This window comes from Macrotis lagotis, chromosome 1, assembly GCF_037893015.1.
Source record: "Macrotis lagotis isolate mMagLag1 chromosome 1, bilby.v1.9.chrom.fasta, whole genome shotgun sequence".
NCBI classification, from domain to species: Eukaryota; Metazoa; Chordata; class Mammalia; order Peramelemorphia; family Peramelidae; genus Macrotis; species Macrotis lagotis.
Window position 1 is genome coordinate 929,458,742 of NC_133658.1, and position 25,493 is coordinate 929,484,234.

The 25,493-nt window shown below is 48.1% G+C and overlaps 1 protein-coding gene across 2 annotated transcripts in view; it reads right to left on the reverse strand.

The window, feature by feature from the left end:
• Positions 1–910: 910 nt before the first annotated feature.
• The window catches only part of JOSD2 (Josephin domain containing 2), a 30,981-nt gene continuing 6,398 nt past the window's right edge, over positions 911–25,493 (reverse strand). For both annotated transcript variants that reach the window (XR_012474777.1, XM_074220134.1), the window contains 2 exons: positions 1,472–1,516; positions 911–1,202 (listed from right to left, as the gene is read on the reverse strand). Coding sequence is in view for 1 of the 2 variants with exons in the window: in XM_074220134.1 (XP_074076235.1) it covers positions 1,184–1,202; positions 1,472–1,516 (64 nt within the window). In the remaining variant the exon portion in view is untranslated. The remainder of the gene's footprint in view (positions 1,203–1,471; positions 1,517–25,493) is intronic.

Genomic DNA, 25,493 nt, shown 5'->3' on the forward strand with positions numbered 1-25,493 from the left:
CGATTTTTAGCAATCATTAAAAACGTCATTCTTGGCTCAAGAACTGAACAAAATAGGTCGTGAGCTGAATTTGGGTCCCAGGCTATAGTTTGTTGACCCCTGGTTTAGTTTTGATGGCCCCCTATTTTACAAATGGTGAAACTGAGGCCCAGAAAAGAGGTTTAAAATCCCACATTTATGTTGGAAAATGTTCTCTGTATTGCAGGCAGTTTGCCCCTCAGTCTTCAGTTTGTTTGGGGACCCCCACCTTCTGGCCTCGGGGGGGCCGTGCACACACACAGGGTCACCATAGGAAATGCAGACCCATGATAGGGAGGGACTTGGCCAGGGGCCCTGTGAGCCCTGGGGGGGAGCCTGGAGGGAAAAGAAAAATCCACCCTGCATTCATCCACTGGTATTAAGGGAAATTGGGTGGTGGTGGAAGAGACATTGTGTCCCCCAAGTGGTCAGTTCAGGACCTGGCCCTACGCCCAGGTGTCTATGTGGCCAGGGAAAGGCCCAGGGCTTGAACTGAGGGGGTCTGGGGCTGCCAGGTTGATTCTGGGCAAATCTCTTCCAGGACTCTGGGACGTGTACCTCTAGGAGGGAGGGTGGGGGTGGTGGGGAGGGCGTTTCAGGGCTGGGCCAGTGGGACCCATGCCATCTCTATTGCCCAGCATCCAGAACCGCATGGATCCTCACCAGGCCCAAGGCTCACGGGTGTCTAGGAGAGCTGGGGTGCAGTTTGGAGTTTCATTGGCAGATGGTGCCCACAGACCCCCAAGGACAGCCCACCCTGAATGCCCTTCATGGATGGGTGTCCCTGCCTGGGGTCCTTGGGAGGACTCTGAGCCCTGGGACCATGATGAGCTGTGGGGAGAGGAGGAAGAGCGGTTTCCCAAGAGGAGCATGCAAGTCCAAAACAAATTTTTATTCAACAAAAAACCACTACCACCCCCCCCACCCCCCGCCAGCAGGACTGTCTATCTGGGCCTTCTCAGGCCCCTCTGTCCAGAGTGAGCAGCAGGCTTCATTGCCCCTCTTGGCTGCCTCAGGGGTCTTGAGTCTTCCAATTTGTCTCGCAAGTTGTCTCTAAAGGGCTCTTTCCGGGAAGGTCAGAGGAGCAGGTCAGGTGGATCTTTGACCAGGAAGGGGCTGGGAGCAGCTGGACGCGAGGTGGGGGCCGGGTCTGGGGCCTGGAATCCTAGGGGGCCACTGGCTTTCTGAAGGACGAGGAGATAACCAGAGTTGGAGAGGGGTTGTTTGGAAGAACATGCTGTGCTTGGAGGGTGGGTTTGAGGGCCTTATGAAATCCAGACTGAGGAGACCACCATGCAGGAGCCTAGAGAGATGGGGAGCTCACCCCCTGTTCAGGCAGCCCAGACACTCCAGAGAGGAAGGCTCCAGAGTCGGGGTGAGGTGAGTGAGGGGCAGGGAGGGGGAGTGGGGACCAGCCAGTCAGCCCTTCCCCCACCAGACCCTTAGGAATCACCCTGCGGGAGGCTGGACTCTGGATGTGTCCTTGTCCTCTTCCTTGCTGGCCAGTGGCGTCCAGGGTTCAAGGCAGGTGTCCCAGGGTGCAAGGCAGGCAGAGAAGAAGAAATGCAGAGAGGGGTCACAAAGGGTCTGCTCCCCTCCTGGCCCGGCCAACCTGCCCAGCAGCCCACCCCCAAGGGAGCTCCTGACTCTGGCCACCCAGCCTCATGGGGGGAGGGGGAGGTGGGGGGCTGCCAAGGCAAAGAGAAGGAAAAGAGACCAAGACGAAAGCCTGCCCACACCTGGGAAGGGAAGACAAGGGAAGAACTTCGCATGCCAGTTTCTCCATTTGTAAGATGGGAGGAAGCAAAGCCTTGACCTGCTTTGTTCCAAGCATGTCCCCCCCATCAGCATGCCCCCTGTTCTGAGGCCTGGGACAGCCTCCTCCAGCTCCAGCCTGATGACTTTGGAGCAGTTCCTGCTGCTCCCTGGACCGCCATCTCCTCCTTGGTCAAACCAGGGGGTCTAGCTTGGTAGTCCAAAGGCCTTGCCAGCTTCTGGGCTCCGTGGAAGTGAGGGAGGAGGGATGAGAGGACAAAGGTTGGGGATCCCTGCCTAGCCCTGTTTTTAGGCCCTACCCCAGGGAGTGGCAGTGATCCCCAAGGATCCCAGAGAGGAAGGGTCTAGTGCACCCTGCAAAGCTAATGAGAGAAAACCCAAGCAGAGGTCAAAGCAAAGAGGGTGCTGCCAAGATAGGAGTTGGGGAGGAAGATGGGAGAAGGGGGGGGAGAAGGATGGAGATAGGAGGGAGAGATGGGGCGACAGGAGGAGGGGGAGACATGTTCAGAGAGAGGGAGAGAAGAAGAGGATGAAGGAAGGAGGAGGGGATCCAGAAGGGAACCCAGGCCCGAGGGGAGGTAAGAGGAAAGAAGCAGGGAGGATGAGCAGGAAAAGGAAAGGGAGAGGAGGAGGCCAGAGTAGGAGCAGAGGATGGGATGGGAGATGGTGCACAGGAACAGGAGCCAGCCTTCCTCTCTCTCTCCCGCCCTCCCACGCAGTGAAGATTGTCTCATTTTATGGATGAGGCAATGAGGTCAGAGAGGCTGAGAAAGCCACCAGTATCACTGGGCTAATGATGACCAAAGACAAGCCTGAGGGTCTTGCCACCACCACCACCTGGGCCTTCCAGGAAGGACGGGGAGAAGTGGCAGAGGGAAGGGTGAGATGCTTGAGGGTGGGTACAGAGAAGGCAGATTGAGGCAGGGAAGCCTGGAGGGCTGAGGGAGAATCTGAGGAGCCTGTGGGCAAGGACGGAGGAGGTGGCTCTGGGCCTCTGTCCTTTTAATCCCTTTCTCAGTTTAGGATCAGATCAAATGCCACCCTGTGTATCCTCACCATCCCTTGGGCCTAAACTAGCCCCCCCCCCCACTTTTCCACCCTTACTGGATTCTCAGTCATCATTATGACCCAAGGAGCCAAGGGGAACCTCCTTGGATTCCCTGTTGGTCACAACCTTCCCCCCTTAGAAAAGGCCTCAGGGAGGCATTTCATCCCTTTCTTGGGTGCTCGTTGGGTTCCTTTGTAACCTGGGATGGCTGGTAAATTTCCCCCCAGACACTTTGTGTCTGCCCCAAGCACTGTGCACAGTAGGTCTGAGGTTTGATGAGTGCTGAGGCGGGGAAGGAAGAAAGGCAGAAGGGAAGCAAAACAGAGAAGAGGGGAGAAGAAAAGGGAAGAATAAGAAAAAGGAAGAGGTGAGAGGGGAAGAATAGGAAGAGAATAAGAGAAAAGCTAGAGACAGATGGGGAGAACAGGGAGGAGGAAGAGAAAGGAGAAGAGTTGGGTTAGCAAGAGAGCGAGAAGACTGAACAAGGAGGAAAGAAGGCAACAGGAGTGGGGGGCAGGGAGAAAAGAAAAACACGAATATGGGAATCCTGAGGGGGGAACACAAAGGGAAGAGAGGAAAGAAGGAAGAAAAGTGAGGACAAGGTGATGAGCAGGAAGAAGAACAAAGAAGAGAGGGAAGCTGAGGAGAGAGAAGTGAAGGATGGAGAGAGGAGAGAAGGGGGGGTCAATAAAAATGAGGGAAAAGAAAAGGAGAAGAAATAAGACAGGGGAGGGGGAAATGAGAAGAGAAAGAAGTGAGAAAAGTCAGAAAATAGAAGTGAGGTGAGAATAGAGGAAGGAAAGGGAAAGAAGAAAGGGCTAAGAAGGTAAAAAGAGGGAGGAGGAAGGATGCTCATCTATCTTTCTTAGAGGTCACACAGACCAACCCCCTGATTTGATGGAGGAGGAAACCAAGAGGGGCAGGAAGGCAGTGGAGAGAGCAAGGAAAGGGAAAGGAAGAAAGAGCATGGAGGAAAGAAGGAAGAAGAAATCGAGAGGGAGAATACAGCAAAGGAGGAAGGACAAATTGCAAAGAGGAAAGTCAGAGAGAAGGAGAAGGGGTAAAGATAGGAGAGAAGAAAATGAATGAAGGATGAAAAAGAATGGAGAAGGCAGGAGAAAGAGCAGAAGAAAAGAGGAAGGAGAAAGTCAAGAGAATAGAGAAAGGTAGGAAGACAGAATAGAGGGGGGAAAGAAGCTAAGGTGGGAGAAAAATGAGTAAGAGAAGTGAAAGGGAGAAAAAGACAAGAAAGGGAGAACTGAAGAAAGGAGACAAAAATGAAAAGAGGATTAGGAAAGAGGGAAGGAAGAAAGAGAAAAAGGAGAAAAAAGATTGAAGGAGTGAGGGAGAAGGGGAAAGAGCAAGAAAAAATGGGGGGGGGGAAGGAGAAACAACCAAAGATGGAAGAAAAGAAACAGTCAGAGACAATAGTAAGGGAATGAAGAAGAGAAGGGGAGAGACAGAGAGAGAGAGAGAGAGAGAGAGAGAGAGAGAGAGAGAGAGAGAGAGAGAGAGAGAGGTCAAAGGAAGAAAACAGGACAGAAGAACAATCTGGAAAGAGCTCACTTCTCATTCATTTTCCTCTTTACTTTCTCCTTCCTCTCTTCTTCTGCCCTTTCTCCTTTCTTCTCCATTCCTTTTCATCCTTCCTTCACTCTCTTCTCTCCTATCTTTACACCCCCCCCCCCCCGGCTAGTTCTCAGACAAACCCCTCCATCTCCTGACTGGCCATTTTCACTTACTGTCCTCATGACTGGTTTATTCTTCCTCTCCTCTACCTGCTGACTTCAAGGCTACGCTCAAGTTCCGCTTTCTAAATCTACAGGAGGCCTTTCCACATCCCCCTTCATGCCTTTCTTCTGTTGATTATCTCCCGTTTATCCCATCTATAGATTATCTGTTCAGAGTTGTGTGCTCGTTGTCTTCCCCATTAGACTGGAGCATGACTTGGAAAGGACCTCAGAAACCATTCAATCTCTTCATTATGCAAACAAAGAACCACTGAATAAATATTTGTTCATTAATTGTTCAAGGTCACTTGGGTACTGATGGTCAGAAGTGGAATTCTTAATTCAGATCTTATGATTTATTAAGATCAGAAAGACAATGAGAAGAGGGAGGAGGAAAAGGAAGAGAGAAGAGGAAGAAAAAATGATCGGGAGAACAAAAATGAAGTGGATAGAGGGGGAAGAAGAAGGTAAAATAAAAATGAATACAGGAGAAGACTAAAAAAGACTGCAAGAAAGAAAGAGGCGAGGACAAAGGGCAAAGGCAAAAACAGAATGGAGGAAGAAAAAGATGAAGAAAGTGGGCAGAAGAAAGCAAAGAGAGAAGAGACATGGACAAAGGGGAAAGAAGAAGAGGACAAATAAGAATCTGAAAAGAGAAGGCAGAAAAGGAAGAAAGCTGAAGAGGAGAGAGGAAGAGGGATAAGTGAAGCAAGGAAGAAAAGAGAAAGGGAGTGAGAAGAAAGGGAGGAGAAAGGAATAAAGAAATGAGAGGCAGAAGAAAGGCAAAGGAGAGAGAAGATAAAAGGAGGAAAAAGACCAAGAAATGGAGAGAAAAGGCAGGAAATAAGAAATTGAAGAGGGAGATGAGGTAGGTGAGAAAGGGGAAAAGAGAGGAGGGAAAAGGAAAGAACAGCAAAAAGGAAGAAGAAAAGAGTGAAAGAAGAAGAAAAGGGAAAATAACTGGAAAAAGATGATAGAAGAGAAAGGAAAGAAGAAGAAACAGTGAGGAGAAAATGAGGAGAGAAAGGAAGAAAAGAGGGGAGGTGGATATCTCAACAGAATTGGTGAACTCTAGATGTGCCCTTTACAAACCTGACCAATGTGCTGTTTTTACACTGGAAAATGTTCTATTGGGGAAGTAGAAGTGATGAGAGAGAGAGAGAGAGAGAGAGAGAGAGAGAGAGAGAGAGAGAGAGACGGGCATCATTTTTTTTTAGGTTTTTGCAAGGCAAATGGGGGTTAAGTGGCTTGCCCAAGGCCACACAGCTAGGTAATTATTAAGTGTCTGAGACAGAATTTGAACCCAGGTACTCCTGACTCCAAGGCTCGTGCTTTATCCACTACGCCACTTAGCTGTCCCGAGCATCAACATTTTAACAGGTCAAAAATGGGAGGAAAACAAAAGAAAGGAAATGGAGAAGGAAGAAAAGGAAAAGCTTTCAGAGAAAGAAGAAGAAAGAAGAGAGTAGGGAGACAAGAAAGAAGGAGAAATAAAAAAGTGAGAAAAAGAGAAGATTGCATTGAGTGGAAGGGAGATGAAAGAAGAGGTGAAGGATAAAGAAGGGAAGGCGGTAAAAACAAGGGAGGGGAAAGAAACCAGATGACAGTGGCCAGAAGAAGAGGATGGGGAAGGGGGAAGGGGGAGGGGAAAAGAGGGTTGAGCCCAGGCATCGCAGTGGGAGTCCCAGATACTGGGGTTGCAGTTTCCCCTCCCTTCAAACTAGAGCTGGGCAAGTACATGTGGGTTGAGAAGCCTCTGAGATTCGGGGAGCAGAGAAGAGAGAGGAGAGGAGAGCTGGGGGACAGGAAGGAGAAGAAGGAAGGGAAGGGGACGCAGAAGAAGAAAGAAAATGATGGAGGCAAAGAAAGAGAGGCCAGAGAGCTAATGGAGAATGACGTTGGCTGGAAAATGGGAGCTTGAGCCACACAGGTTCCCAGTCTAAGGGTTCAGGGGTACCTAGTTGGCACCAGAGTTGGGGCTGGGGTCTCTGCCACCATGCCCAACATCCCTTTGGTGCCAGACCCAGCTGCCAGGGAAGAGACTGGGGCAAAGAGAAAGGAAGGAAAGGAGGAAAAGGAAGTAGGGAAGAGGCAGCAGAAGGGACAAAACAGTGAGGCCTAGAGATGAGGGGAGGGGGATAAAGAGAAGAAATTGGAGGGAAAAAAGCAGGCAGGAAGAAAAGCAGAAGACTAGAGTCTGGGGGCTCGGAGCTGGAAGGCTTCAGACTCCGAAGCTCGTACACAGCTGAGGCAGCTTTTGAACCTGGGCCTCACGGAGACCCTGGCCAGGGTCCTAGCCACTAGGCCATGAAGGGGATGAGTGGTAAAGAGAAGAGATTCCTGAACAGGGAATGGGTGAGAGGAATTCTCAGCTTCCTGACACCTGTGAAAGGCTGGATCTGGGGAAAAGTGGGAAGAAAGAGAGGATGAAGGGAAGGAGGGAGGGAAACCTAGGAGGAGAGGGTGAAGAGACAGTTCCTAATTCTAGCTCTCTCCTCCAAAGACCTGGGGATGGGGTGGGGGCAGCCTGAGGACCATCCTCATTTCATAGATAAACAAGCTGAGTCATAGAAAAGGGGAAAGGCTTGTGTCTGTCAGCAAAAAGGACTTGAACCTCGAGTTTTCAGGGTCCTTGAGGTGAGGAGCAGACTGTGGCGAAGACAAAGGGGAGAGAGGACTATCAAAAAGCCACTGGCTGAGGTGGGACCTTAGGCCAATCCCTCCCTAGAGACCCTTAGAGCATCCCGTGGTGGGGCAGAGCAGCGCCTTCCTCCCTGTGAAGGGGGGCCCATCACTGGGAGCTGGGGTGGCCCATCTGCTCTGGGGAGGATGCCTGTCCTACCCACAACAAGCAGAACCAGGTCAAACCCTCTTCCAGGTGGCCCTGAGGGCTCAGCTTGCCCAGGAAGTCGATCGTTCAAAAACATTAAGAAGCCCTCCCTGACCCCATCTTAGGTGAGACCCAGGAGTTTACATTCTACTGGGCAGGCAGAGAAATGTCTGGTAGTGTGGGGTGGGGGGGTCTGAGGGGGAAGGTACACTGTAGGGCTTTGTGTGACCCAGGGGCCTCAGGAGGAGGGGATGGCTTGGGGGCCACTGGGACCAGGGCATCCATTTGCAGTTGACTGGAACATGGAGCCATGAAGAGGAGAGGAGTAGGAAATGTCCCCAAGGAGAGAGGCAGAGTAGCTGGCAGGACTGGGCCCTACTGCTGCCCAGAAATCCTTTCTTCCTTCCCCTCCTTCCTCTTTTCTCCTTCCTCTGCCCTAGCTATTCCAAGCCTTCATTTCTCTGTTCAAGTCCTATAAGCCATTCCCTGTTCCACAGGATCTTATGCATGAGGAAACTGAGGCCCAGAGCTGGGAATCCCCTTGTCCAGAATCACACCGGTAGGAAGCAGAAGGGAAGTCTTCCCACTCAACCATCCTGTCTCCCCTTTGTCACAGAGTTCCTTCTGTATCTCTCTGTGAAAAGGTTGCCCCTATCCCTGTTTCCTCCCCACTGCCTCCAAACGTGGCCAGCCTCTGCTCACTCAACAAACTCTCAGAAACAGTCTCCTGCCCCCCCCCACCCCAGCCACATTCCACAATCCGCAGCTACAGGATCCAAAGGCCCCTTTGGAGGCTACTCTAAGCTGCAGCCCCTTCTGGCCACTCTCCTTCTTTGGCTGCCATGAGAGTGGAGAGAGAGGCAAAGGAGGTCCCATAGGTTTTGGGGGGCAGCCCTGAGTGTGTGGGGCGGTCTGGAAGATGGAGATGCCAGAGGGGAAGACCAGGAGGCAACCAGGGCCTAGAGAGGAGAGAACTTTGGCAGAAGGGGAAGGAGGAGGCAACTTTAGAAACGGCAGACAGGAGGGCTTTGGGACCCCTCGAAAGGGCAGTGAAAAAATCATGTCTCATTCCCTCCTCGTGTGGCCTAGCATCCAGCCTGCTGACAAGAGGCAGCAAGGTGTGAAAGAGGACTGGAGTTTGCAGTTGGCCTCAGACACTGACCAGCCGGGTGACTCTGGGTCCATCACTCCACTGCTGCTTACCTCAGTTTCCTCAACTGTAAAGTGGGGATAATAACTGCAATCTCCCTGAGGTTCTGTGACGATCAAACGCTAAGCTCAGTGGCCAGTCCAGAGGAGACAGAGCCAGAATGAGTCTCTCAGACTAGCAGAAGGGGAGAGCCGGAGGAGGAGAAATCAGGAAGATGAAATTAAAGAAGAGAGGGAGGAGGGGAAAGGGGAGAGGGAGAGGGAGGGAGGGAGGGAGAGAGAGAGAGAGAGAGAGAGAGAGAGAGAGAGACAGAGAGAGACAGAGAGAGACAGAGAAAGAGAGACAGACAGAGAGAGACAGAGAAGACAAGGGGAGAATAGAGGCAGAGAAGAAGGGGAAAGTAGGAGGAAAGATTAAAGGAAGAGTGTGGGAAGAAGGCAAAAAAGAAAGAAAAAAAGGGAGTGAAGGAGAAAGTGGGAGAGAACGGAGAGATGAGAGAAATCACCTGGAGGTTCAAGGGAAAGAGTGGGGAAAAGGGATTGAGGCGGAAACAAAGGATAGAGAGGAAGCATGAGGAATGACTATTCAAGAGATCAAAGGAAAGCAAAAAAAAATGGAGGGAAAGGATAGAAATAGAATCCAGATAGAGAAGAGGTAGAAGAGAGAATCCTAATACAAAGGTGAGAGGGCTGAGAAAGAGAAGCAGAGAAGGAGAGAAAGGAGAAAAAGAGGGAGATTGAAGAGACATGGAGAGAAATGAGAGAGGAGGGAAGAGAAAGAAAAAAGAGGAAGAGAAAAAGGAAGGAAAGAAAAGAGAAAAGAGAATGTTAGGGAAAGAAATGGAAAAAGAGAAGGGAGGGGGCAGAAATGGATCAAGGAAGGAGACAAGGAAAGAGAGAGAGGGGAGAGGGAATGTAAGAGAAGATATGAGAGAGGTAAGGAGGGAGAAGAAAAAGAAGGGGGAAAAGGAAGGAGATGGAGGCAGAGGTGGAGAGTGAAGAGAAGAGAGAAAGGAGAGAGAAGGAAAGGGGGAGAGGAATGGGAGAAGAAGGGAGAGAGAGGGGGGAAATAAATAGAAGACGAGGGGAGAAAAAGATCCAGAAAAATTAGAGGTGGGGGGAGAGAAATAGAAACAGAGGGGAGAGAGAAGAGAAAGAAAGAAAAAGAGGAGATGGGCGAGAAAGGAGTGAAATGAGAGAAGTAAAGTTTGAGAGAGGGAGAGAGTTGGAAAAAGATGGAGAAGAAAAGTGAAAGGGATGAGAGAGAGAGAGAGAGAGAGAGAGAGAGAGAGAGAGAGAGAGATTGAGGGTGATAAAGAGCAGAATGGGAAAGAGAAAGTGAGAGGGGGAGATGAGGGGAAGAAAGGGAGAGAGGTGGAGAGAGAGAGAGAAGAGGAAAAGGGTAGAAGAGAAGCAGAGAGGGGAAATCAGGAAGTTCCAAGCAGAGAAAAGAGAGGGAGAGAAGGGAGAGGAAAGATAAAGAGAAAAAACTAGAGGGAGAGATAGAGAAAGGGATGGAGAGAGGGAAGATAGAGGAATAGAGGGGAAAACAAAAGAAAAGGGGAACAGGGAGAAACTGAGGGAATGAGATAAGAATGTGGGAAAGTGATGGAGGGGAGAGAAAGAGGGAGGAAAGAGAAGTGGAGAAAGAGGAATGGAGAAAAGGAGAGGAGGGAATAGAAGAGGAAGAGAGTGATAAACAAGGGAGAGGAGGGGGAAGAGGAATGCAGCAAGAGGAGAGGAAGTGAGGGAACAAGGGGTAGGGGAGAGTATGAGAGGAAAGAAAGGAGACAGAAAGGGAGGCGGGAGATAGAAACTAGGGTGAAGAAGGGAGAGAGATGGAGGGACACAGTATGTGTGAGAGCGAGATAGAGTAAGGGGAAGTCAAAGAGGGAGGGAGAGAAAGGGAAATGAAGGGGGAAAGGAGAAAGAAAGGAGAGAAGAGGAAAAAGAGGGGAAGAGGCAAGAGATAAAAATGGAGAGAGGAGTTACGGAGTAGGGAGAGAAGGAATGTGAAGGAGAGGAGAAGGATCAAAAGAGTAAAAGCAGGGAAGAGGAGGAGTGAACGGGAGAAAAGGAAAGTAGGAAAGCAAAGGAGAGAGAGAAAATAAGGAAGGAAAGAGTGAAGGAGGAGTAGAAAAGGAAGGAGAAAAAAGCTCGGGAAAGAGGAGACAGAAATAGGAGGAAGAGGAGACAGGAGGGAGAGGGAAGAAAGAGGGGAAATTAGAGGGGGGAAAAGGAAGAGAGATGGAGGGAGAGGGAGAAAGAGAAAAATAGAAAGATGAAGGGAGAGGAAGAGAAAAGGAAGTGAGAGAGGCAGAGAAAAGATGAGAGGATAGAGAGGAAGGGGGAGAGAAAAGAGAAAGGAGGGACAGAGGAGAGAGAGTAGAGAGGAAAGACAGTGAAGAGACGGAGAAATTTAAAGGGAGAGAAAGGGGAGGGGAAAGAGGTGGAGAGAAAAGAATAGAGAAGGAGAGTAATAGGGAAGAGGACAGGAAAAAGAGAAGAGGGAAGAGAAAATGTGAAGGATAAAGAGTAAGGGAGAGGGAGAGAATAAGGGGAAGAAGGGAAAGAAGGAAAGAGGGAAAGAAAGGGAAGCAGAAAAGGAAACGTAGGGAGTGATAACTAGGAAGGAAAGGGGGGAGAATTAGAATTAGGAAGGAAGAGCTGCAGAGAGAACAGGAATGAGAGAGAAGAGATAGATGGAGAGAGAAAGATAGTTTAAAAGGAGTGAGAGAGAAAGTGGGAAAGATGTAGGGGAAGAGAAGGAAGAAGGAAGAAAGGTGAGAGAAGTGGGGCTAGAGGTATGGAGAAGAGAGGAATAGAGAAGGAAAGGAATGATAAACAGGGGAGAGGAAAGAGGGAGAGAAGGGAGAGAGAAGTGAAAAGGAAAAAAGTGGGAGAGAGCAAGGAAAGAGGAGGGTAAAGAAAGGAGAGAGCAGAAAGAGAAGAAAGAGATGGAGGAGGAGAAGAAAGAGGGAGAGAGTGTGTTAGATGGAGGAGAGGGCTAGAGGAGTAAGAGGGGAGAGGAAGAGTGGGACATTGAGCAAGGGAAAGAAGGGGGAGAATGAGGTGAGGAAAGTGGCAGAGGGGGAAGAAGATAGTAAAAGAGTGAAAAGAGGAGAGGGGTGAAATTAGAGGGAGAGAGAGGGAAGGGAAGAGAAGAGAAAATGAGAGGAAAAGAGATAAAGGAGACAAAGGGGAAAGAGAAAAGAGAAAAAGCAGACAGATGGAGACAAAGAAGAAGGGGAGATGGAAAGTTAGGGAGTGAGAAAGAGGAAAGGGGAAAGTGGAAGGGGAAAGAAGAGACAGAGGAAAAGGGAAGAGATGGAAGAGAGGAAAGAGTAGGAAGAGGAAAAATTGAGAGAGAAAAGAGATGAGACAGGTGAAAGAAGAGAGATACGAGCAGAGTGGAGGGGAGAAACAAAAGAGAGAAATGGAAAGAAAGGAATAGAAGAGGGAGAGGGAGAGGGAAGAGGAGGAGACAGAAGAGGTAGGAAAGAAAGGAGAAAGAGAGAGCAAGGAAGAAAGGGGGAAGAGAATGGGAGGATAAGGAAGAACTGAGGAGAATCCAAAAGGAAGAGTTAGAGGGAGTGAAAGAGAAAGTGAAAAAGAGATGGAGAGGGGAAGAGGGATGTGGAGAAAGTTGAGAAAGGTGAGTTCTGGAGGAGAGGGATAGAGGAGGAAGAAAGTACTAAGCAAGGGAGAGGAGAGAAAGAAGAAAGAGAGGAAGAGGAGAGGAAGACAGTGAGGGAGAAAGAAGGAGAGAGGATGGGAGAGAGAGGAGACAGAAAAGAAGGAAGAGAAAAGAGAAAAAAGAGGGAGAGAGGAGACAGAAAAACAAGGAAGAGAGGAAGGGAGCAGATGGAATGGAGAGGAGGCAGATTAGAAGTAGTGAGAGAGGGAGGGACAGAGAGAAAAAGAGAGGAGATAAAGAGGGGGAAGGGAGGAAAGAGATAAAAGGGAGAGAAATGGAGGGAAGACAGAGTGAGAAAGAGAAAAAAATGGAGAGATTAGAGGGAGGAAAGGAGAAGGAGAAAAGAGGGTGGGAAGAAAAAAGGCACAGACATTACTGGTGGAAATGAGAGAGGGGGAGTGGAAAAGAGATGGAGAGGTGGGGGAAACAGGGAAGGGAGAGGGAAGAAAGAGTAGAGTGGGAGAGGAAAAGTGAGAAGAATAGAGAAATGAGAAAGAGACAGAGGAGGAGAGAGACAAGGAGGGGGCGGATGAGTAAAAAAGAAAGGGGGGAGATGAGGAAAAGAAAATGAGGGAAAGAGAGAGAAAATAGAGGGAAAGTTGAAGAGGGAATGAGAAAGGAAGGACAAGGGAGGAGGAGAAAGAATTATGAAAGAATAAAAGAAGGGATTGAGGGGGAGAGAAGAAACAAGGAAGAGAGAAAAGAGACATATATGAAGGGGGAAATTAGAGGGGGAGAAAGTAGGTAAAGGATGGAAAGGTAGAGAAAGGAGAAAGGAATCATGAAGGTGAGCGATACAGAAGGGAGGAAGTAATGATCAGAGAAGAGAAAGTGAGGAAAGCATTGGAGAGAATATAGGAGAGCAGAGTAAAGAAAGAGAGGAGAGAAAGGAGAAAGAAAAGAGAGAAGGAAATGGGGGAAAGAGTAGAGAGAAGAGAAAGAAAAGACATGGAGAGGTGAATGAGAGGGAGGAAGAGGAAGTGAGAGAGGAGGAGAAAGTGGGAAAGAGATGGAGGAGAAAGGGAGGAAGATGAGATAGGTAGAGAGAAATGGAGGAGAGGGATAAAGGAAGAAGAGAGAGAAGGGAAAGGAGAGAGCCAAATTGGAGAGGAAGAAAGTGGGAAAGAGAGCAGTTGGAGACAAATGAAGAAAATGGGAGGGGGGAGATAAGAGAGGGATAGAGAGAAAAAGAAAAAAAGGGAGAGAGGAGAAACATAGCAGGCAAAGAGGGAGGACAGAAGGGGGAAGGAGATAGCAGATAGATGAAGCTAAAAGAGAGAGAGATGGAAAATGAGAGAGAAGGAAGAAGAGAGTAGGGGGAAGAGAAAGACTAGAAAGAAAAATTAGGGAAGGAGGGAGAAGGGGAAAGAAAGATGAAGAAACAGAAAGAGGAGGGAGAAAGAGAGGAGAGATGAGACAGAGAAAGGGGTGAAGAAGGAGTAAACAGAGGTAGTGAGAGACAAGGGGGAGCAAGTGAGAGAAGGAAAGCGAGAGAGGAAGGAAAAGAGAAGAAAAAGCAGAGAGAGAAAAAAGGAAACAAAGAGGGAAGAAAGGAAAGATAAAAAGGAGGAGAGAGATGGGGAGGAGAGAAAAGGAAGGGGGAGAAAAGAGAAAGAGGGGAAGTGGGAAAGTTAGGGAATGGGAGATGGAAGAAGGTGAGAGAAGGGAGAGGAAGAAAGAGGATGAGGGAGAGAGAAAACAGATAAGAGGGAGATGGGAAGAGAGAGTGAAGTGCAGAGTGGGGGGAAGAGAAAATGAGAATGAGAGAAAGGGAAAGAGAGTGGATAACAAAGGAAGTAAAAGAAAGCAAAGGAAAGAGGAAGAAAATAAGGGTGAGGGGGAAAATGGAGAGCAAAGAGGAATGGGAAGAAAGGAAAATAATGACAGAGAAGCGAAGAGGGAAAATTAGGGATCAAGTCCTAGAAAGAGAGAGAAGAGAAAGAACACAGAGAAAGGGGAGAGAGATGGATGGCATGAAGATGTGGAGAGGTGAGTCAAGTGGAGGGCATGAGAGAGGAAGAAAGTGGGGAAGTAAAGGAAGAAGGGAAAGAAAGGGAGAATATGGACAGAGGAGAGGGGAAGAGAAAGGGGGGGAGAGAGAGAGAGAGAGAATAGAGGAGAGGAGAGGAAGAAAAGGGGAAGAGGGAGAAAGTAAGAAAAGAGGAAGGGAGAGAATGATAAAGGGGAGAGTGGAGAGGAAGTTAAAAAAGAAAGAAAGGAGTAAAAAGGGAGAAAGAAGACAGGGGGAAGAGAGAAGAGTGACACCCAGGGGAGAGAGAGAGAAAGTTAAAGTGAGAGAGGGAAAGAAAAGTTAGGAAGGTAGAGAATCAGACAGAAATAAGGGGGAAGGGGAGACAGAAAAAGGGGGTGAAAGGAAAGAGATAAAAGGGAGAAAGACAGAAAAGGAGAAAGGAGTGAGGGAGAGGGAACAGAATGAGGGAGAGGAGTAAGACTGAGAACAGAGATAGAAGAGAGAGGGGGAGGATAAGAGAGATAGGGAAGGTTGGGGGGAGAGAGAAGACAGAAAAAGAAGGGGAGAGAGGAGACAGTGGGTGAAGTGAGAGAAGAGAGACAGAGAGAAAAAGAGAGACAAAGAGACAGAGACACACAGAGAGAGACAGAGACAGAGAGGCAGAGTAGAGACAGAGAAAGAGAAAGAAAGGAGAAAAAGTGGAAGCTAAAGCTATGCCTCCTTTCAACTCCATAGAACCCAATGCCCTGCTCAGGTTAAACTCATCACTTCTAATATCACTACCCTGCTGCTAATTCAAGCCTTGGCTGACCCCTCTTCCTCCTTCTCTTCTCCCTTCTGATTGGAGGGTTGGAGGGTGGAGCACCAACCTCCTCCTAATGCCTTCCTTTAGAGAGGGCAGAGATTGGACTTTTGGACTCAGTCCATTCTGCATTTGCTGCTCAGTTTAGGTTCAAGCCCTTGGTGCCCTTTCCCTCTTCCAGTCACAGCTGTATTGTGTCTCCCTTCATCCTCCTCACCTTCCCCTCCCCCCCATTAGATTGTAAACTCCCTGAGGGCCTGGCAATTAGTAGGTGCTTAATATTGATGGGATTGGATTGGAGAACTAGCAAAAGAGTGAAAATAAGAGATCAAAAGAGAGGGAAGGTGAGAAAGAACTAGAAAAAGGAGGAAGCACAAAGATGCAGAGAAGGGAGAGGAAAGAAGGGAAAGAAAGAAGAAGAAGGGCCAGAGAGGAGGAAAGTTAGAAGGGAAGAGAGAGAGAGAAAGGAAAGTTCAGGAGGGAAAGAGGAGAGAAAGATGAATGAGAGAAGGTAAGCTAGAGAGAGAGAGAGAGAGAGAGAGAGAGAGAGAGAGAGAGAGAGAAGAAGTGTGTGGAAGGGAAAGAGAATGAAGGATGATGGGGGAAAGCAGAGAGGAGAAAGAGAAGACAGCAAAGGAAAGAGGATGAGAGAATGAAGCAGGGAGAGAAGGAAATAGCAGAAGTGAAGAGCAGAGTGGAGAAGAGAAAGGGAGAGGAAATGAGAAGTAGATGAGGGACAGAAAATGGAGAGTGTTGGAGGAGACAGGGGAGAGAAAGGGAAAAGTGAGAGAATACAAGAGAAAGAGGGCAAGAGAAGAGAGGGAAACAATCTTAGAAAGGGAAGGAAGGAGGGGAAGTGGAGAGAAAGGTACTGGGAGAAAGAGAAAAAGCAGAGGGAAAGTTAGAGAATGAATGAGTTTGAGGAAAGGAGAGATAGGGAAAAGAATTAGGGAGAGCAATAGGGGCAGAAAGAAGGGAAGAAAGGGGAGAGAGACAGAGGGTAAGAGGAGAAAGATAAGAGGAAGGGAGAGAGAGTAAGTAGGAAAGAGATGGAAGTGAGAAAGGTAGAGCTCAAAGAGAGGGGTGAAAGAAATGAAGTAAAGGGGGGGAAGAGGAAGAGAGGAGCAGAGTAAGAGAAAGAAAAGGAGAGAGAAGGGGGAATGAGATAGTGATAGGAGAAAGGAGGGGAGAAGGGGAGAGAAAAATGAAGGAAAGGGAGAATGTGGGAGAGCAAGGAAGAGAGAGGAGAAATGGGGAAATAGAGGAAAGAAAAAGGGGAGGAAGGGGAAGAGGAGACAGGGTGGAGAAAAGCAAAGTGTAAAATCAAAGATAGGGAAAGAAGGAAATTTAAGAGAGGGAGGGGGAGGAGAAAGGAGAGATGGAAAAAGAGACAGAAATGGGATCGAAGAAGGAAAGTTAAAAGGAGAAAGGACAGATAGAAAGGAGTTGGAGGGAGGAAAAGAAGAGATGAAAGCTGGAGGAGGCAGAGAGAGAAAATGAAAGAAGGAGGAAAAGAGGGAAGGAAGAAAGAAAGGCAAAGGTGGATAGAAAGAAGAAAAGTGGGGAAGGAGAGGACAGAGAAGAGAGGAAAGAATGAAAATTAAAGAGAGGAGGAAGACAATGGGTAAAGAGAGAGCAGGAGGAGAGAGAGGAAAACAGAAAGGGAAAGAGCAAACAAGGGGAAGGAAATAAGGGAAGGAGAAAGGAGAGGGGGAAGAGAGAAGGAGCAATGCAAGTGAGAGAAGGCAATTTAGAGAGGTAGGAAGAGAAAGAGAGAGCCAAAAAGAAAAGGGAGAGAGAGGAGTCAGATCAATGGGAGGGAAGAGGAGAAAGATAAAAGGAGAGAGTCAAAGAAACTGAAAGAGACAGAGAGACAGAAACAGAGAGACAGAGACAAAGTGAGAGATAAGGTGGGGGGCTGGAGAGAGGGAAAGTTAGGGAGAGTATGGCAAAAGAAGGAAGAGAGAGGGAAAGGAGGGAAAAATCAGGGAAAGAGGAAAGACAGAAATGGGGGGGGGGAGAAGACAGAGAAAGGGAGAGAGTAGACAGAAGAATTGGATAGGGGGAAAGAGAGAGAGATGGGAGAGAGAGGAAGGGAAGAAAGTAAAAGAGAAAGCAAGGGAAAGTAAGAGATCAAGAGAGGGAAAGTTAGAGAGGGAGAGAGAGAAGAGAAAAAAAGAAAAAAGGGGACAGGGGAGACAAAGGAGGGGGGGAAGTGAGAGACTGTGGGGAAAGAGATGGAGAGGGAAAGGAAAGTGAGAGAGAGAGGAAAGTATGGGTAGAAGGGAAAAGGATAGAGAAAGGATGAGAGGGAAAGAGAGGAAGGGAGATGGGAGGAGAGAGAGAGAGAGAGAGAGAGAGAGAGAGAGACAGAGAGACAGAGAGACAGAGAGAGACAGAGAGACAGAGAGACAGAGAGAGGGAAAATTAGGGAGACAGAGTAGCAGAAGGCTGGGGAGGAAGAGAGAGAAAAAGAGGAAATAGGAGAGACAAAGAAAGGGGAGAGTGGGAGAGAAGAGAGGAGGAGAGGGGGAAATGAGAGTGAAAGAGTGAAGTGGAGAGGGGAGAGAGTAGAAGAGAGAGGAAGGGAAGGAAAGAAAGTGAAACTGAAAGCAAGGGAAAAGAGGGGAAATAAGAAATCAAGGGGAAAAGTAAAGAAAAGGAGAGAGAAAAGAGAAAGAAGTGGAGCAGCGGAGACAGGGAAAGAGATGAGGGAGAAGAGAGGGAGGAAGAAGGCGTAGAGAGGAGAAAACTTTAAAGGGAGTAAGAGAGAAGCAAATAGAAAAATGAGGGGGATAGAGAGGAGAAAGAGAAAAGGGGGGCAGAAGAGAGGAGAGAAACAGGGAGAATGGGGAAAGATAAAGGGAGAGAGGGGAAAAAGAAGAGGAAAGTCAGAGAGAAGAACTAATGGGTGTGAAAGGGAGAAAAAGAGGAAGGAAGGAGAGAGGAGAGAGGAAGAAAGAATGAGAGAAAAGAGACAGAAGGGAAGAGAGAGGGATAGTTACGGAGGGACAGAAGAATATTGGCAGGAGAAGAGAGGGGGAAAGTAATAGAGAGTGAGAGAGAGAGAGAGAAAGTGAAGGGAACCAGAACCAGTGAAGGAGAAAGAGGAAAAAAGAAGGGAAAAGAGGGGGAAAGTAAGGAGAGCAAGGTATAAAAGAAGAGAGAGGAGAGGAGAGATGAGCAAAGGGGGAGAAAGGAGAGGAAAAGAAGTAAAGAAAGGAGGGGGGAGAGAAAATAGAGAGTAATGGGAGAAAGCAAGGAACTGAATTGGGAGAGATAAAAATAGAGGTGGGGGAGTGAGACAGGAAAATGGAGAGAAAGGAAGGGAAGAGGTAGAGGATGGAAATGGGGTAAAAAGAGGGGAAATGTGAGAGAAGGGACAGAGAGGAAATAGTGGGAAGGAGCAAGAGATGGAGGAATGATGGAGAGAAAGAGACAAAGACAGGTGAGGGAAAGTAAGAAAGGGAGTGAAAAAGAGAAGAAAGGGAGAAAGGAAATACAGGGAGAGTGAGGAGAGGTGTAGAGGAGGAAGATGAGAAGAGAAAGGAAGAAAGAAAAAGAAAGAAAGGATGAAAAGAGAGAAAGAGGGGGAGACAGGCATAGATAAGGAAAGAGAGAAGGGAAGAAAAAATGAAGGGGGATAGAAGAGTGAGAGAGATAGGGAGAAAGGAAAGAAAACACAACAGAGAAGTGTCAAGAAGAGGAGAGTCAGAAAGGGGGAGAGAGAGAGGAAAAAAGAGGAGAGGAGGAAAGAGAAAAGGGTAGAAGAGGAGGAAAAAGAAGAGGATGAGAAGAGAAGAATGAGGAAGAGAAAAGAATAAGGAAGAGAAGAGAAGAATGAGGAGGAGCAGAAGAAGGGGGAGAAAAGAAAAGAAGGAGGAGGAGAGAGAAAAAGGGGAGAGAGGAGGTGGAGGAGAAAGAAGAAGAAAGGAGGAGAGAGGAATGAGGAGGAGAAGAAGAGAGAGAAAGGAGAGAGGGAGAAGAGGGAGAAGAAAAGGATGAGGAGAGGAAGAAGAAGGGAGAAAATGAGGAGAAAATGAAAAGGGAGAGAGAAAAAAAGAAAAAAGGAAGTGGAAGAAGAAAGGAGGAGAAAGGGGAGAGAGAGAAGAGGAAGAATAGGAGGAGGAAAAGAAGAGGAAGAAGGAAGAAGAGGAGGGGAGGAAGAAAAAAGGGAGAGGAGAGAAAAGTAGGGGGAAAGAGAGCAAGGGGAAGAGAGGAAGACAAAGAAGAGAATGAGTATCAGTAGTAAAATGAGGAAGAGGAGAAGAGGAGACGTAGAACAAGAACAAGAGGAATAAGGACAAGAAGAACCAGAACAAGGAGAAGAAGAAGGAGAAAAGGAAGACTAGGAAGAAGAAACGAGGAAGAAGAGGGGGGAGGGGAGGAGGAGAGAGGAGAGGGGGGAAGAGGCAGAGGAGGAGGAGGAGGAGGAGAAAAATGAGAAGATGCTGCTGCTGATGATGATAAAGGAGCAAGAGGAGGAGGAGAGGGGAGGAGGAGTAACGAGGAGGAGAAGGAAGAAGAAGAAGAAGGGAGGAGGAGGAGGAGGAAGAGAAGGAGGAGAAGGAGGAGGAGGAGGAAGGAGGAGAAGGGAGGAGGAGGAGGAGGAAGAGAAGGAGAAGGAGAAGGAAGAAGGAGGGGAAGGAGGAGGAGGAGGAGAAGGAGAAGGAGGAGAAGGAAGGAGGAGGAGGAGGAAGGAGAAGGAGGAGAAGGAGGAGGAGGAGGAGGAAGAGAAGGAGAAGGAGAAGGAGGAGAAGGAGGAGAATCAGAAGAGAGGAAAAGGGGAAGAGAGGAATAAAAGGAGGGGAGGGAGAGGAGGAGGAGAAGAGGGAGAGCAGGAGGAAAATGAGAGAAAAGGGAAAGGAAGCAGAGGAGGAAAAGGAGGAAAGAGGAGAAGAATGAGGAGGAAGAGGAAAAGGGGAGAAGAATGACAAGGAGAATAAGGAAGAAGAGAAGAAAGAAGAGATAAAATAGGGAGAGAGGAATGAAAGGAGGAGGAAGAGAAGAAGGAGAGGAAGAAAAGAAGAGAGGAGAGAAAAGAGAGGAAATGAGGGAAGAGAGGAAAAGAAGAAGGGAGAGAATGAGGAGAGAAGGAAGAATGAAGAAAGGGAGGAGAGAGAGAGGGAAAAGAGGAGAGAGAGGAAAAAGGGGAAGAGAAGAAGAAAAAGGAGGAGAGAAAACGAAGAAGAGAAGAGGAGAGGAAGAGGAAAAGAAGAAAAGGAGGGAAGGAAGAGGAAGAGAGAGAAGAGAAAAGGAGGAGGGAAGAAAGAAAGGAGGAGGAGGAGAAGAAGAGAAGAGGAGGAGAAGAGAGAAGGGAGAAAAATGAGGAGTGAGAAAGAAAGCAATTTAGAGAGGTAGGAAGGAGAGAGAGCCAAAAAGAAAAGAGAGAGAGAGGAGTCAGATCAAAGGGAAGAGGAGAAAGATAAAAGGAGAGAGTCAAAGAAACTGAAAGAGACAGAGAGACAGAAACAGAGAGACAGAGACAAAGTGAGAGATAAGGTGGGGGGCTGGAGAGAGGGAAAGTTAGGGAGAGTATGGCAAAAGAAGGAAGAGAGAGGGAAAGGAGGGAAAAATCAGGGAAAGAGGAAAGACAGAAATGGGGGGGGGGAGAAGACAGAGAAAGGGAGAGAGTAGACAGAAGAATTGGATAGGGGGAAAGAGAGAGAGATGGGAGAGAGAGGAAGGGAAGAAAGTAAAAGAGAAAGCAAGGGAAAGTAAGAGATCAAGAGAGGGAAAGTTAGAGAGGGAGAGAGAGAAGAGAAAAAAAGAAAAAAGGGGACAGGGGAGACAAAGGAGGGGGGGAAGTGAGAGACTGTGGGGAAAGAGATGGAGAGGGAAAGGAAAGTGAGAGAGAGAGGAAAGTATGGGTAGAAGGGAAAAGGATAGAGAAAGGATGAGAGGGAAAGAGAGGAAGGGAGATGGGAGGAGAGAGAGAGAGAGAGAGAGAGAGAGAGAGAGAGAGAGAGAGAGAGAGAGAGAGACAGAGAGAGACAGAGAGACAGAGAGACAGAGAGAGGGAAAATTAGGGAGACAGAGTAGCAGAAGGCTGGGGAGGAAGAGAGAGAAAAAGAGGAAATAGGAGAGACAAAGAAAGGGGAGAGTGGGAGAGAAGAGAGGAGGAGAGGGGGAAATGAGAGTGAAAGAGTGAAGTGGAGAGGGGAGAGAGTAGAAGAGAGAGGAAGGGAAGGAAAGAAAGTGAAACTGAAAGCAAGGGAAAAGAGGGGAAATAAGAAATCAAGGGGAAAAGTAAAGAAAAGGAGAGAGAAAAGAGAAAGAAGTGGAGCAGCGGAGACAGGGAAAGAGATGAGGGAGAAGAGAGGGAGGAAGAAGGCGTAGAGAGGAGAAAACTTTAAAGGGAGTAAGAGAGAAGCAAATAGAAAAATGAGGGGGATAGAGAGGAGAAAGAGAAAAGGGGGGCAGAAGAGAGGAGAGAAACAGGGAGAATGGGGAAAGATAAAGGGAGAGAGGGGAAAAAGAAGAGGAAAGTCAGAGAGAAGAACTAATGGGTGTGAAAGGGAGAAAAAGAGGAAGGAAGGAGAGAGGAGAGAGGAAGAAAGAATGAGAGAAAAGAGACAGAAGGGAAGAGAGAGGGATAGTTACGGAGGGACAGAAGAATATTGGCAGGAGAAGAGAGGGGGAAAGTAATAGAGAGTGAGAGAGAGAGAGAGAAAGTGAAGGGAACCAGAACCAGTGAAGGAGAAAGAGGAAAAAAGAAGGGAAAAGAGGGGGAAAGTAAGGAGAGCAAGGTATAAAAGAAGAGAGAGGAGAGGAGAGATGAGCAAAGGGGGAGAAAGGAGAGGAAAAGAAGTAAAGAAAGGAGGGGGAGAGAAAATAGAGAGTAATGGGAGAAAGCAAGGAACTGAATTGGGAGAGATAAAAATAGAGGTGGGGGAGTGAGACAGGAAAATGGAGAGAAAGGAAGGGAAGAGGTAGAGGATGGAAATGGGGTAAAAAGAGGGGAAATGTGAGAGAAGGGACAGAGAGGAAATAGTGGGAAGGAGCAAGAGATGGAGGAATGATGGAGAGAAAGAGACAAAGACAGGTGAGGGAAAGTAAGAAAGGGAGTGAAAAAGAGAAGAAAGGGAGAAAGGAAATACAGGGAGAGTGAGGAGAGGTGTAGAGGAGGAAGATGAGAAGAGAAAGGAAGAAAGAAAAAGAAAGAAAGGATGAAAAGAGAGAAAGAGGGGGAGACAGGCATAGATAAGGAAAGAGAGAAGGGAAGAAAAAATGAAGGGGGATAGAAGAGTGAGAGAGATAGGGAGAAAGGAAAGAAAACACAACAGAGAAGTGTCAAGAAGAGGAGAGTCAGAAAGGGGGAGAGAGAGAGAGGAAAAAAGAGGAGAGGAGGAAAGAGAAAAGGGTAGAAGAGGAGGAAAAAGAAGAGGATGAGAAGAGAAGAATGAGGAAGAGAAAAGAATAAGGAAGAGAAGAATGAGAAGGAGCAGAAGGAGGGGGAGAAAAGAAAAGAAGGAGGAGAGAGAAAAAGGGGAGAGAGGAGGTGGAGGAGAAAGAAGAAGAAAGGAGGAGAGAGGAATGAGGAGGAGAAGAAGAGAGAGAAAGGAGAGAGGGAGAAGAGGGAGAAGAAAAGGATGAGGAAGAGGAAGAAGAAGGGAGAAAATGAGGAGAAAATGAAAAGGGAGAGAGAAAAAAAGAAAAAAGGAAGTGGAAGAAGAAAGGAGGAGAAAGGGGAGAGAGAGAAGAGGAAGAATAGGAGGAGGAAAAGAAGAGGAAGAAGGAAGAAGAGGAGGGGAGGAAGAAAAAAGGGAGAGGAGAGAAAAGTAGGGGGAAAGAGAGCAAGGGGAAGAGAGGAAGACAAAGAAGAGAATGAGTATCAGTAGTAAAATGAGGAAGAGGAGAAGAGGAGACGTAGAACAAGAACAAGAGGAATAAGGACAAGAAGAACCAGAACAAGGAGAAGAAGAAGGAGAAAAGGAAGACTAGGAAGAAGAAACGAGGAAGAAGAGGGGGGAGGGGAGGAGGAGAGAGGAGAGGGGGGAAGAGGCAGAGGAGGAGGAGGAGGAGGAGAAAAATGAGAAGATGCTGCTGCTGATGATGATAAAGGAGCAAGAGGAGGAGGAGAGGGGAGGAGGAGTAACGAGGAGGAGAAGGAAGAAGAAGAAGGAGAAGGAGAAGGAGGAGGAGGAGAAGGAGCAGAAGAAGAAGGGAGGAGGAGGAGGAGGAAGAGAAGGAGGAGGAGGAGAAGGAGGAGGAGGAGGAAGAGAAGGAGAAGGAGAAGGAAGGAGGGGAAGGAGGAGGAGGAGGAGAAGGAGAAGGAGGAGAAGGAAGGAGGAGGAGGAGAAGGAGAAGGAGGAGAAGGAAGGAGGAGGAGGAGGAAGGAGAAGGAGGAGAAGGAGGAGAATCAGAAGAGAGGAAAAGGGGAAGAGAGGAATAAAAGGAGGGGAGGGAGAGGAGGAGGAGAAGAGGGAGAGCAGGAGGAAAATGAGAGAAAAGGGAAAGGAAGCAGAGGAGGAAAAGGAGGAAAGAGGAGAAGAATGAGGAGGAAGAGGAAAAGGGGAGAAGAATGACAAGGAGAATAAGGAAGAAGAGAAGAAAGAAGAGATAAAATAGGGAGAGAGGAATGAAAGGAGGAGGAAGAGAAGAAGGAGAGGAAGAAAAGAAGAGAGGAGAGGGAAAAGAGGGAAAGAGAAAAGATGAGGGAGAAGAATGAAGAAGAGGAGGAGAATGAGGAGAGAGAGAAGGGGAAAAGAGGAAAAGAAGAAAAAGGTGGAGGAGAGAAAAAGGGGAGAGGAAGAAGAAGAGAGAGAGGAAAAGAGGGGGGAAAGAAAAGGGAAGAGGAAGAGGAGAAGAAAGGAGGAGGAGAATACAGGGAAGAGAAGAAAGAAGAAGAGAAAATGAGGGAAGAAAGAAAGGAGGAGGGGAAGAGAAGAGGAGGAGGAAGAAAAGGGAGAAAAAAGAGGGAAAGAGAAAGAAAAGGAGGAGGGAGAATGAGGAGAGAGGGGAAGAGGAAAAGAAGGAAAGGCAGGAGAAAGAAAAAAGGGGAGAAGAAGAGGAGGAAGAGGGGAAAAGAAAAGAGGAAAGAGAAAAGGGGACAAAGAGGAGCAGGAAGAGAAGGAAAATGAGAGAAGAGGAGGAGAGAGAAAAGAGGGGAAAGAGGAAGAAGGGGAAGAGGAAAGAGGAAATGGGGAGAGAAGAATAAACAGAGGAAGAGGAGGAAAAGAAAGAAAAGAGGGAAAGAGCAAGAAGAGGAAGAGAGAAAAGGGGAAAGAGGAAAAGAAAAAGATGGAGGAGAAAATGGGGAGAGGAAGAAAAGGAGAGGGAAAAAGAAAAGAAGAGAAGGAGAAGAACAAGGGGAGAGAGGAAGAGGAGAAAGGAGGAAGAGAAGAAAAATGAGGAGAGAGAAGAGGAAGAGAGGAAGAAGGGAAGAGGAGGAGGAAGAGGAGGAGAATGAGGAGGAAGAAAATGAGGGGTAAAGAAGAAAAGAAAATAGGGAGAGGAGAATGAAAAGAGAAAGAGGAAGAAGAGAGAAAAGAGAAGGAAAGAGGAAGAAGAGGAGGGAGGAGAATGAGAGAGGGGAGGAGGAAAAGAAAAAGGTGGACAAGAAGAAAAAGGGGAGAAGAAAAAGAGGAGGAGGAAGAGGGGAAAGGAAAAGGGAAGAGAAAAGAAAAGGGGAAGAGAAGGAAAACGAGAGAAGAGGAGAGAAGAGAGAGAGAGAAAAGAGGGAAAGAGGAAGAAGAAGGAGAATGAGAAAGAAGAGGGGGAAGAATGAGGAAGAGGAGAGAAAATGGAGAGAGAAGAATGAAAGGAGGAGGCAGAAGAGAGAGGAAGAAGAAAAAGAAGATGGAGGAAAAAGGGGAGAGGAAGAAAAGGAGAAAAAAGGAATGAGAAAGAGAGAAAAAGGGGAGAGAGGAGGAAGTGGGAGAAGAAGGAGTTGGAAGAATGAGGAAAGTCAGAGAACAACATGAAGGAGAGGAGTGTGACCTTGGAAAGACGACTAAGGGGAAAGCGGTGGGAAGAATGGGGTGGGAGCCCAGGAGAGGGGGGAGGGGCTGGTGCTAAATGTGCAGCAGAGGAAGGAGGAGCCAGTGACCTCTTCTCCCTGTGGGACTTGAGTCCTGACTGAGTTGCCTTGTTCTTCCTCTCTCACGTTTCCCTCCTCCGATGCGCCCCCACCCCCAAACACTTTGGATCAGAGAGAAGGCCTGCAGAACCCAACTGGGGGGGTCACTGGCAGAGCTGCCCATCCTCTTTCTCTCTTGGGCTTCCGGGCTACTTTCCTCCTGAGGCAGAGAGGGTGTGAAATCTGGGACCTGGAATTCCACGGGGACAGAGAGCTGAGCAGTCTCTAGTAATGTAGGGAATACAGCATCTTCCCTGCCACCCAGAGCCTTCCCCGACTGCCCAACTCACCCCACAGATTCATAGACTGGTCCAGGCTCACCTAGCCAGCCTGGGGCTGAGAGAGGCTTCAAGCCAATTGTGCCTGGGTCCGAGGGCAGGTTCTCTCCCC